Here is a 12,918-nt window from a genome sequence, read left to right as displayed (position 1 = left end):
AGTCACCATCATGGGCCTCAGGTGAAGTATCCTTGTTTTCATCAACAACTAAGCTTACTTTACATTCACCTAATCACTACAGTGCTGAGAACGGGGCAAACCTTCACTCTGGCGCTGGTATCTGAGAGGCTGGCTGAAAATCATGTGAAACTGACTAGGTGTTGAGAGAGAAATGCTCTTGTTTCTTGCAAATGAACGAAAGAGGATTTGAAGTTTAGAAACATGGGTGCTGGTTGGCTTGGGAGGCATGAGACTGGTAGGAACCATTTAAAGGTGCGTAGCCCCTTAAGTTTTTGAAAATCTTTTTCTTTTTACTTGAAAGGCAAAAGAGATATAACTCCATCATCTCTCCTTCCAAGCCCCCTCCAAGTGTTGCAGGTAGGAAGCTGTAAGTTTGATCATCAAACCTAGGGCGGAAGGAGCTGTGCTTTCGCTACCCCGCCGCCACTCTCCTTCCTTTCCCGTCACTCTGCTTTTAAAATTAACAATGACTAAATCCTTAAAAACATATAAAACAGCACACTGAAATAGTATTTTAACTTCTCATATTTTGAATCTCTGGTTCCTTCCCACCATGTGCAAGTATACAGTGCCAAGAGCCGCTCTCCTGCTCCCACTGTGTAGGTGAAGATGGGGCTCTCCAAGGAGCTGAGGGTGCCTTGAGGGTGCACAGACACTCCCACTGTTAGCCACCAATTTAAGTTTGTTCTCCTAAGTTATCTCCTTCGAAGATTTCTTTCTCCCCCCAGGAGCCTCCTCGGGGTCTCCTGCATGGGTGCAGGGTCCCAAGGCTTTAGGCTATCCTCGTTTGCTTTCCCAGGCCACATGCAGGGAGCTGGATGGGAAGTGGGGTTGCCAAGGTTAGAACCGGCACCCATACGGGATCCCGGTGCATGCAAGACGAGGACTATCAGTTGCTAGGCTACCATGCTGGGCCCAAGCTTGTTTCTGAAAGATGTGGATGAGTCTCTCTTCCAGCAGATGTCTATGCTGATACATCAAGGAGATTTCACGATCAGACTAGTTTATACGTATATAAAACTGTATAGATATAGATGTATATGCATATAGTTTATATAGCTTGTACTTTTTATTTTCTTTATTTTTGCAGGAGTCTCACTATAAACTATGTTCCAAGATTCTGTGACACTGGACACATACCCACATGTGTCATAGTTGAAGATTTGGAAGGCGTTTTCTGATTTGATAGATGAATGTCTACCAGCCAGAAACGAGCACCATCTTTCAGAGCATCTTAAGAAAGGCACGTAAGCATGAGAGACCTGAGTCGCAGCCTTTTATGGGAGTGAAAACCCTTAGTACATGGAAGTGGTTGTAAAACCAAAGGTATTAGGGTGCCCACCACAGTCCATGCCCAGAGCTCCCCGGCTCTGTGGCTAAATGCTCATTTCTAGTAATTCTTCATTTCTCCATCAATTAAACTTGACACATTTACCTGTTGCGTTACAAAGCTTGTATCCATGGAATACATTTTGAGGAGCAGTCCAGGTCATCATCCCTTCATGCGCACCTTTCTCCTCACAAGTTTGAATTGTAGGCTGACCTGGAACTGTAAAGAGTGTAAGAATATAGAATATGAAAAGTGAGACAAGGAGCAAATATTATTAATGGCATTCATAATTAGTAACCAGATTTTGATTAATAATGAAATGTAAATAAAAAGTACCATTCTCATTAGCTTTGCTTTAGGGTAGATTACTTTAGCAGAGTAAATGTCATTCCAGTGTGGCAGCCTTTTGGAATCTAATTCCACTGATTTGCTGGTCGCTTCTGTTTGCTCCTGCAACGTGGGGTTTCCACCACCACAGTGGAGAACATTTGTCATCCCTGAAAACGTCTGCAACCCCTTCCCAGCTAACCTGCATCCCACTGTGTTACATCCATGTGTCTTTCCTACATTTTAGATTAATGAAACCAACAGTCAACACTTGTAGATATCTAGCACTTCACATAATGTCCTGGATTTATTTCGTTGTGTGTTTCAAGAATCACTTCTGCACTGGGTAGTAGCAGTCCATTGTGAAGCTATACCTGCTTTATCTATGATTCAACTATAAATGGACATTTGGGTCGGTGCCAATATTTGATAGGTTAATCTGCTTGTCCTTTGTGATTGTAGTTTAATTTCTGGTTCATTAGTTCTCACTTTTGTAATTTTAATAATTGAGTGGATGTGGAATGTTATCAGCTCATTTTAATCTACCTTTCCAAAATGCACAACGACACTTCACTTCATTTTAGATGTGTTCTAGGCAGATGTGTATCTTCTTCTGTGAGGTATAAATGTAAAGTATTTGTATTGTTTGTTAATGGCTAATTTGATAAATTATTTCAGACCTGAAACAGCTCTGAATATATTTTCAAAAAAAAAAGATATCTTGTTGAAAACATTAAGTGTAGATAGTTTTTCACTTTGTTTTGTTTGTTTTTTTGTAATCTACAGGCTTGCTTTTTTATTCCTTTAGTGGCTGCTTTCAAACAGCAAGAATTTGAGTTTTGTTGAAGTTCAATTTGTCAGGTTTTTCTACTGATGTTCTTGTTTTGTGTATCCTATAGCGTTTGCCCGTGAGAATGACAGCAAACTACTCTCCAATGTATTTGATGAGACATTTTATAATTTCAACTTCTAGGCCAGTTTCTATTTAATTTTTTGCTAATTGAAAGGTAAAGGTTGACTCTCTTGCCATCTGGGGATACCATGGACATTTGTTGGAAAGGCTGTCCTGCCCCCACTGAAATATCTTCATATTTTTATCAAATATATTGAAGTTTTCTGGGATTTCTAATGTTTTACATTGATTTATAAAGACCATAATACTTTTATTTCTTAACACAAAGTTCTATCTGTCTAACATTACTCCCCTTATGAGTTTGAATTATTTCGGAAGAGTACGGGGAGACATAAATTTAACAATTTTCTTTAGTCTTCAAGTGTCCCATACAAATTAAATGTAAAATCACTTTTATATGATGTATCATAATCTTACAAAATATAATGAATAAGTGAAGTAATAAAGTACATTTACAGATTCAAAGAAATCAATATTATTTCTATACTCTATTAATGAAAAATATGACAATGAAATGAATGTAGAAATAATTTTATTGAAAGAAATGCAAAAACATGGAAAATAATTATATAAACTAAGGAAAACTTAAACTAATGAAAACACATTCCATGTTTATAAAGTGGAAGACTATCACCATTAAGTGTAAATACTCTCCAACTCGGTGCAGACCCTCAACACTGTCTCTGAATGCCAGCTTACCTCTGTGGAAACTGATACGTTGATGCCAAAGTGTCTATGAAATCATGGGTCTCTGAATATTTAAAATGAACTTATAGAAAAGCAAAAGTGAAGGACTCACATGTTTCATCCCAAAACTAAAAGTATCTATCTATCTATCTATCTATCTATCTATCTATCTATCTATCTATCTATCATCTATCTTCTATAATGTGGAAACATTTGGATAAGATAAAAATGATCTGTTCTTGAGCAGTTGGCTCCACTCTCTGTAAAGCTGCCTTTTCTTGATTGTTTTAAAGGGTATTTGATCCTAGGAAATAGGTGGATGGAGGGAAAGGCTGTTTTACCAAATATCTGGCTACTTTATTATGGTATTTGAATTTGGTTTGGATTTTTTAATGAAATTTTATTACTTTAGTGTTTTCCTCATTCGGTAAGCTGTGCTCCAATTTTTTTTTCCTCCCTTTTGTTATCTTTGCATTTGTTAGACAAGTATTTTCTGGTGATTTTCAATGACTGTGTAGCAAAGTGATAATTTCCAAAATATCATGTTATCTTCCTTAAGGCTACAGATGCTTGCAAGAATATGTTTGTATTTTAGTCAAATCTAAGCACCTTTGTAATTCGCACTCATTGTGATGTTTGGCATACCGTGATGTTCCTGTTCGTTTACCCACTGTTGTTTGCGTAGTATTCTTTCTGCCTATCGTTTGTCTATCTGCCTATACAGCTGTCATCACGTGTCTATGTTCTCCGCCCTTCCTCCAGTGTCAGCTCCTCCTGACGTACAGATAAACTTTCACTCCATGACTTTAGTCTCCTACCTATCAGCAATACCATCCACTTCTACTTGGACAGTTGCTATTCACAAGTCATCACATTAACAACAGAATTTTTCCATCAAAATACTCATTTAATTGTAATCTCTATATTTATAATGGAAACTAGAATGTTAGAGCCTTTCGCTTTTTCCCTATTCGATCTTCCAAGAGTCTGTTATTTTTCTGCTGTCATTAAACATTTCAATGTTGAGATACTGTATTTTGTAAGCAATATACTCTCATTTGTGCTCCTGGAATGTTTGGTAGTGATTTTTGTCCCTTCAATGCTTGTATTTATGATTGTATTTGGTTAGTTTCTTCGCTCACTCTGAGACCGGCGGGATCGGACATGCTGGCGAGTACATGGTGGCAAGTGTACGTAAGTCAACAAAGCCACCGCAAGACCAGGGAGGTGAACAAAGGCAGACAACAAAGCATTTTACTTTTCTCAAAATTTTGCTTCCAACACAATTTCTGAACAGCCTACAATTTGCAAAAAAGAAAAACTGCTTGGGAGTTGCGCAATTAGTTCTGAAATTCAGCTGTTAGAATTTTGATTTCTGAAATCTGTTTTCCCATTCTGTATCTTCATTTTCCGTGATTTCAAAATAATTATGGTGATAAAGCAGAAAGCAGTTTTATATACAATGAAAGTAGATACTTACTTCCAAAATCTGTTTTAATCACTGTTTGTTCATGAATAAGCTGGTAGTTATCATAAGATACTTGTAAGTCACAGGTATAGTTGTTGTTGGGCTGAAGGGCTGTTAACTCAATTTTATTCTTGTCAGATGAACCAATATTATCTGAAATTAATTATGCCATATTAGAATATTAGTATAATATCTCATACAACTTAATTTTTAATTCATATCTATAGGATTCTAATATCTCTCAGGAAGAAAACCTATAAAAATTGTCCAAATAATAAATCAAAATAGTGAAAATCATTATTATTATCATTACTATTATTATCACATCTGTATACATTGCCAAATATAACCCGGCAGGCAGTTTGCTGCCATGCAAAAGGAGACTTCATCTCATTCAATGAAAATTCATAAAACCAAATTCATTACCAGAAGCACTTGGGATTCTTTTCCTATTTTTTTGGCGCCAGATTTCTTGAGCTTGAGTGTGGCTTGTTGATGGCGGATTGATGAAGTACACTGTTTTTCTAACACAGAATGCGTGCCACATCCCTCTCACACAACAGTTTTAATCATTTTTCAACAGTGCTTGCATAAGGCAAGTACCAAGAAAATGTTGAAAAACGAACTTAAAGATCCACAAGTCAAGATGAATATTTATCTAGTTTGTGAATTTGGTTGAGTGGTATAGATAATAAAATTACTTAACTGTAAATATTCTCAGGTCTTCCTTTGCATCAGTGAGAGGGAGTAAAACAGGAGGCAGAGAGAGAGAAACAGCCACCTACCACACATGAAATGATCTGATCAGTGTAATGTTCTTACCACATTTAAAGCTGTACTTAATTTTATTTGTGTAACACCGAAAGTTGTTGGTTATGTTCCACTGTAAACAAATAGTTGTATTGGCTTTTTCAGCTGCGGTGCAGTTATGTAACTGAAACATTTCACGCTCTGTGAAGGAGACACAGAAATAGACTTGATTAATATTTCACAACTTGTTCATCTTCTCAATTAAAAGTCACTAACATTATACCCACCACATAAAATTTGGCAAGCATTGTGATTTTCTTTAATATGGTGGCACTCATGGTTTGGTATTCCTTTATTATTCAATTTATTACTATTATTACTTTTAGTCTGCTTACACATAATGATTGTACAAGTCTATGAAAATAATGTAATGTTTGGATACTTACATGCCTTGTGTAATGATCAAATAAGGATAATTACCAGATCTATGACTTCAGATATTTATTCATTGCTATGGAAATGTTTCATAGGTTCTTTAAAATATTTTAATTTTCTCATACCATCTATTTTGACAGTATTTAAAATTTATGTCATATTTAAAATGAAACTCAAGCAAATATCTAGAAAATTGTAGCTTTGGCACGTTTTAAAACAATCATTTAATTTTATGTGTTTATGCTTCAATTTTTATTTACCCTTTAGGTTTTACTGTAATGGCTATTTGCTCAGAACATTAGAGATTTCTTTCTGGGGAATGAATTTTTAAGTATTGTCATTTTCTATTTTCAACAGATGACTTATTTCAGTACTACTTAAGGGAGAAATGAGTAAATCAAATGCGTAGTTCTAAGATGTATCTTAGCATAAATGTTATTCAGTGATGTTAAACTGACAAAGGATGCAAAATACTTTTCTTTTTTTATTATTAAATTTATTCATTAATTACATTGTGTTGTAATTACACAGAATCTGGGATTCTCCTCCCTACCATCCCTCCGGAGTTGGGGATTGCAAAATACTTTTCAATTGCACAGCAACCTGACACCTGTTTAAAAACACTTCTATACCTAAGAAGCCGTTGAACTTGACTGGACAATAAGATGCTGGACTCTATGTTTGGTATACGCTTGCAATGGGGGAATCTCAACTGAACTTGAACTGTGGTTATGCAATAAGGTGGAGGAATCCACCATGGTGGGAGGGTTTGGGGAGGGGTGGGGAGAATCCAAGTACCTATGAAACTGTGTTACATAATACAATGTAATTAATGAAGTAAAAAAAAAAAAAAAAAAACACTTCTCTCTAAACATAGGTTCCTTGAAGGAGTCTGTTCACGACCTTACACCCCTTCTCCTGCCAGGCAATGGCTTAACCAGCAGATAGAGCTTCACCTTCAGTTAATTTTAACACTGCTTTCTTTTGAAAGTAAATGATTTTTAACCATAAACATCAAATCCTTAAATTTGTATTTTTTTCCTAAATGTAGCCGAGAGCAGCTATCCTATCTAACAGGATAAACGTGTACATATTTGTCTGAGAGATCATGAACAATCTCCACTGGGGCAAGTTAGAGTTAATCTACTTGAAGTTTTCTGTAAAGGCAGCGTGAGAGGCAAAGAGGTCTAAAGACCATGAGACCTTAGTTACTGTCTGATGTTTACCAGAGTTGGAGAGCAGGAAGTGAACTCAGTGCTGGCTTTGTTTTTCTCAGCTCAGGTCTCCCATCAAACTGGTTCCTGTGACCACTACCACATGCACGCGTGGAATTGTCCTGCTTTTTGCAAATACACAAATAGGAATAAATTGATATTTACCTGGTGGTACATTCAAGTCTAACTCCCTGGGTGGTCCAGTACATAAGTGAGAAATTCTAACCGTGCGATCGTCACATGCTTTCAGTTCATGTATTGATTTGTTTGTGCAATTAGGTATGCACTCCACCTCCTCTTTAACATTCAGGTGTGCTGTGAATAACTTGGTGTTTGGGTCTTGGCTGTAATTCACAGAGATGTTTGCATATTTTTCAACTGAAAGAAAGCAAAACAAAAGATTGTCTTTTTTTTTCAAAGTGTTTCATACTATATATAGTTTCATACTATATGAAATGCAAAAGTCTTGATGTTTATTTTCAAAAGTCAGTCACTAGCAAAATGTACTCAGGAATACACACACACACACACACACACACACACAGAAGAAATACTTCCTGTATCTCCCTATCATTTTTTCATAATGACCGTTACTTTACCTATCAAATACCAGCGTGTAAGCTCATATTAAGATGATTATTGCATCAATGTCTTTCTTTCAAAATGCATTATAAATTCCATGAGAATGAAGTCCAAGCTACACTGAGCCTGTAAATTTGGTTCTATTCATATGATATGTTAGCGGTTGATGCTTTATAATCTCCTTTGTCTTCTAAAATGCAGCTAATAATGTTGCTCCAAATACATGGAACAGTAATTACTCTGAGACCACAAGTCCTCATTCAGTGCTTTTGTTATGTAAACTTTTGTTGATAACAAATGCTGCTAATTACCTTTCTTTATTTTGAGCAATTTCAACTGACAGGTAGAGATAGTTTTGTTTAAAAATTCATTTGTCCACTCAATTTGCTTAGCTGAAGTGACGAAAGCCTTGTAATATTTTAGACTGTCCCAAACACGGGGCATACAAGGACAAGTCAGATAAGATCAGCTTTTAGAAAAGTACAGTTCAGCATGAACACAAACATGGACTGAAATGCAGAACAAATGCAGATGCCCAATATAAAATATGCGAAAAACAAATAGAGATTCATTCAAATTGGATAGCATTTTTAGAATTGGACAAAGTTTGTGTCTAAAAGATAAAGCATGACATACCAAAAAAAAAAAAAAAAAAAACAAGGGTTGAAGAATGAGTGTAGTATAGAATCCCAATGTAAAGAAAAAAGCAGGAGTAAACACAGAAGCAGGAAAACTCAGCATGCGTTTGGAACACTGCCCATTATCCATGAAGACTTGAGTTAGGACTGCCAGGAGGCCTGGCGCAAAACGAAACCTGGAGAGCAGACTGGCCAGAAAGCAGCAATATGTATTAAACACCATGAAAAGTAATCATCACGCTATGGGCACTGATGGGATTTCTGACTGCTCCATTTCCAATCTACCTCCCTGCGAATCTGCCTAGGAGGGCAATGGAAGATGGCTCAAGTACTTGGGTCCCTGCACACATATGAGAGATCTGGATAGAGTTACAGACTCCTGGATTGTACCTGGCCTAGCCATGGCTGTTGTGACTGGGGACTAAACCAGCAGGTGGCAGACCTCTCTCTCTCCCTCTTCCTCTCTCTTTCCTTTTCTTCTGCCTCTTTTTATAACTCTACCTTTCCAATAAATAAGACAGATACATAAAACTTTTGTATTAAATTGTAGAGCCAGTCATTTGTTGGTGAGAACTAAGAGCTGACCATTTAGATAGGTAATGGATCTAGAAAGCTTGGAATGAGGAATCAGAGGGATGCATGTGTCTTCCAAGCAAACTTACCACATTCTGGCAGAGGTGTAGTAGGTTCTGTAATAGAGATAAAAAGAATACAAATGATTAAAATGTCATCTAAAAATATGTCTGCTAAAGGTATTTTTTTTTACAATATTTCAACTGCAGTAATTATTTTTACTAGGTTTAATAAATAATGCACAGTATACCTAGTTCAATGCTTTGGCTTCAATGCTTCCAATATTATAAACCAGTAAGTTTTATACTACTTTTTCATGACTTTATACAATAAATATAATTGTGATCATAACAATAGTGGATCTCTTTGGTGCATACCTCACTGTGTCATGACAATACATACAATCAAATCCTAATTTCCTTGGTTGGTCTCAAAATAGATTCCTATGATTACAGTCCCTGAAAACTAAAGTTCATATTTTTGTTGTGAAAAACATTCAGGCAATAGATAAGGACTGCTTCAGTTTCTAACATTTGCAAGCTTGTTACTTATATATTAGATCCAGGGTAATAAATGTAGTCTCAACACATTCAGTAGATTCTTGTATGAGCAGATGTGTTCAATTGAAGAATTGGCAAGAAATACAAATGTGGATTATTATCTCCAATAATCTCATCTTCAGTTGGTGAGCTGGCTGGCTCTGCCTTTGCTGGCCCACCAACACTTTGATTATTGGGGCCCTCCCATGTGGCCCATCTCCTTGACTGCCAGGCCTTGTAACTACCTAAATGGAGCTCAGCCATCAGTGCCCTGCTCCCTCGCACTTGGAATATGCAGCCCGCTTTCCATGCCCCAGCCTAAGCCCACTCATAGAGACGAGAGTTCTAGTGGATTTGGTTCTTTCCCATGGGCATTTTCATAAAGGACACAGTCTGGGAAGATGCTACTGCTGTTACAACATCACATCCTGATCTCAACAGTAGCTGCACTGCCACTTGGCGAGATGGCTACCGCTGTCGCGCGGCTTTAGAATTTTTTTCCAAGCAGCCACAGGTAGAACAGGCTGGAGCCCATTGTGGAAGCCCAGCCCAGGTGCATGGTGGTAGTATGATTGCATGACTGGGGGTCAGGTTGTCACCTATTGTTGCAGTTGGAGTGACAGTGCTTGCTGCAGAGGTCTGAGTGGGTGGTGAAGTGGATGTAAAGTTGGAATCTGCAAGGAAATGAACACAAGAGGAAAAGTTAATGACCTTGTTATACTGAAGAACAGAGAAAACTTGTTAGCAAAGATGATTTCCTAACGGAATCCTTGCTCTGTGGGTCCTCACTTGAGTCAACATTTGCTTGTTTTCAAAAATAAAGTGAATCAAAAACGACAACTAGCCTTTTCAGATTAAGAGTCTCACCTAATTTTAACTAAATATTTTGTGTTTAGAGGGAATGATTCATTTTTTGATACATTTCTTACCTGATGTGCAATCATCCTCAAACTATTCGTTCTCACTTATTAAGCACTCTATTTCTTTTGAATGTTAAATAATGACTCTTTTGTAATATGAATTGCATACCAGAGTTTTCATAGATTCAGTCCTCCTCTCAGCTTTACAGAACAAATCACCTTATACTCATGCTTACAGAAGGGAAAACTGAATCTCAGAATGTACCAGGATAATTTAAAAGGGTCACGGAAACTGAATGAAAGGTAGCTTTATTTTGTTCTCAATTTTTTAACTGCATGTATGCAAATGCTCTTGAGAAAGTCTATGGAAACGCATGCTATGAAAAAGCTGTGCTATCCATAGACTTTACACTTTTAGAGCATTCAAATAAACTTAAGTTTTATATCTATTCTTTCCCACAGAGTTTGTGAAGTGCCCTAGTATTAATAATACCCAAAATCAGTTAGAAATCTGAAGACTCTGGATTTGATTCTAGGGCCATCTGACCCCCAAGTCTGCTGATTATTCAGCTGTGTTGTAAACATTTGTAAAAGTCAAAATAAAATAGAATATATTCATATCCTTATTTCTTAACATATGACACAGAAAAAGCTTAGGGACACATTTCTTCCACCTAATTCCATGTCAGTGTGAAAGTTTGTAATTCAGAAAACCTGTGAATAACATCAAGCTTGAAGTATAGGAGCTATTGAAGTTTTGAGTTTCCATCTCATTTTCCACAGTCTAAAATATACAGAGCATCGTGACCAAACCTGAGGAGTTCTCTTGGGAAAGGTTGTGCGTGGTGCGTGCAGGTAAGGCAGCAGAGCTGTTGTATGTGGGGCTGAGGATGGCTACGGAGGTGAAACTTGGGACTGTGGGAGAGGTGCTGGGCATAGTCCACCCTGTTGAGACATCTGCAATCAGAAAGGCCATCAGTACTGTCACTGGTTCCTGCCACACAAGGTTAACAGCCAGGCAGCCAACACAAATAATGACTGCAGTTGAGACAGAACGATACCCAGCCAAGAATTTCTATATCACAGTACATACATCCCACAAAACTGTACTCCCAGCAGAAGCGCTTATGTGGAAGGTGAATTTAAAGGCAGACAACAGGTGACCTATGCTGTATTACAATAAGCACACACATTAAAAAAAAGTTGGTATATTAAAAATGGCTTGCACAGTTCAGAGGTCTCAGCCTCCTGGCTCAGGGATGCCTTCAGTGATATTAAAGGAACAGAGCATGAGCATGCGAGCTGCCTCCGTGATGCTGAGCGCATGCAGCTGAAAGCAGAGCACTAAGAGCAACCTGGCACCTGCTGACAGCCTCCTATGATGCAACTCCATGGAGGATAAAACTATAGGACAGAGGCTCAATGGTCACTTTCTTAAAATAAAACTGATCAGGCCCCTGCCTGTGCAGCAGCTGAGTTCAGAATACTTGGTTCCTTCTCAGTTGAAGTGACAATTCTACATTCACTGTGCACACTCTCCTGGCTAGGAAAAAAAATTGTCAACAAAGCACATTTCACTGTCATAATCTCTCTATTATCCAATCACCTACAAACTGATAAAGAATCTGGTGTCATCATTGATGAAAAGGACATGGTACTTAGTTAGGGCACCCGCTGCATGGTACGTCATCCACAGTCCACCTCCTCCTTCCAGAATTAGACAGGCAGTGGATGGGCAATCGTAGGGTGCCTACTCCGTTACTGGGACTTGGCTTGTGGCCATGGAAAAGGCCCTACTCAAGAGAAGCATGGCTATTTTACTGTGAATATCCCTGGGTTTATAAGTACAATGATTTGAAATCAGCCTTGTATTTGAAGCCACGTTCCCGGGCAGCAGAGGCATGATGAAGAGGGCTTTGAGGGGAGCAGGCAGGCATCTTCCAGGGACAGAGAGCAGTCCCTAAGTTTTCATAGACATTTTCCATTAGAATTGGAACTGCACTTCCCACCAAAATTGAGTTAGAATTCTCTGCTCAGTTTTCAAAAAACATTCCACTCTCAGGTTGAAGTCAACCATGGTACAGAATGAATGACATAGACCTCGGATCCCCAGATGCAGGAGAACACACAGAAGTTAAGGAAGATCTGCTTGACTGCCCTTCAACCTGCGTCTCCCTTCTTCTCTCACCAGCTTGCTCCACTCTCCCTGCCCATGCAGCCCCTGGCATGCATTCCCATGTTTTCCAAAATTATTTTTAGCTACATAGGTAACCTCAGTGATTATTTAGAAATGGGATTTACACTTGGAATTAGGAGAATCAATTCTAAAGCTTTGCAATTAATGAAATTAGTCATTATAAGAGGAATTCCTTCATCAGGGAAAATCAAAGTCGTTTCTATGATCACCAGCTGTGGAGGTCAGTCATCTTTCATTGTTTGAGTTTTTTTCCATTCACAGCTTCTGAACTCTCGGCTCCAAGTCTTTTGACTGCGGTTCCCATTCATAGTTAGAGTACGTGGCATGAACACAGGAGGGGAGGCTAGTTACAGAAAACGTGTGGATTGCCTGAAACGTTTTTAT

General features: G+C 38.0%; 1 protein-coding gene across 1 annotated transcript in view; it reads right to left on the bottom strand.

Moving 5' to 3' along the window:
* The window catches only part of PTPRC (protein tyrosine phosphatase receptor type C), a 100,508-nt gene that overhangs the window by 30,400 nt on the left and 57,190 nt on the right, over window positions 1–12,918 (bottom strand). The window contains exons 8-15 of the mRNA XM_058669689.1: window positions 11,151–11,294; window positions 10,077–10,151; window positions 9,028–9,054; window positions 7,311–7,523; window positions 5,532–5,721; window positions 5,173–5,234; window positions 4,717–4,899; window positions 1,457–1,570 (exon numbers count right to left, since the gene is read on the bottom strand). Coding sequence (XP_058525672.1) covers window positions 1,457–1,570; window positions 4,717–4,899; window positions 5,173–5,234; window positions 5,532–5,721; window positions 7,311–7,523; window positions 9,028–9,054; window positions 10,077–10,151; window positions 11,151–11,294 — 1,008 coding nt within the window. The remainder of the gene's footprint in view (window positions 1–1,456; window positions 1,571–4,716; window positions 4,900–5,172; window positions 5,235–5,531; window positions 5,722–7,310; window positions 7,524–9,027; window positions 9,055–10,076; window positions 10,152–11,150; window positions 11,295–12,918) is intronic.

This window comes from Ochotona princeps, chromosome 10 (assembly GCF_030435755.1).
Source record: "Ochotona princeps isolate mOchPri1 chromosome 10, mOchPri1.hap1, whole genome shotgun sequence".
Classification (NCBI taxonomy): domain Eukaryota; kingdom Metazoa; phylum Chordata; class Mammalia; order Lagomorpha; family Ochotonidae; genus Ochotona; species Ochotona princeps.
This window is presented reverse-complemented; position numbering and strand designations above follow the sequence as displayed.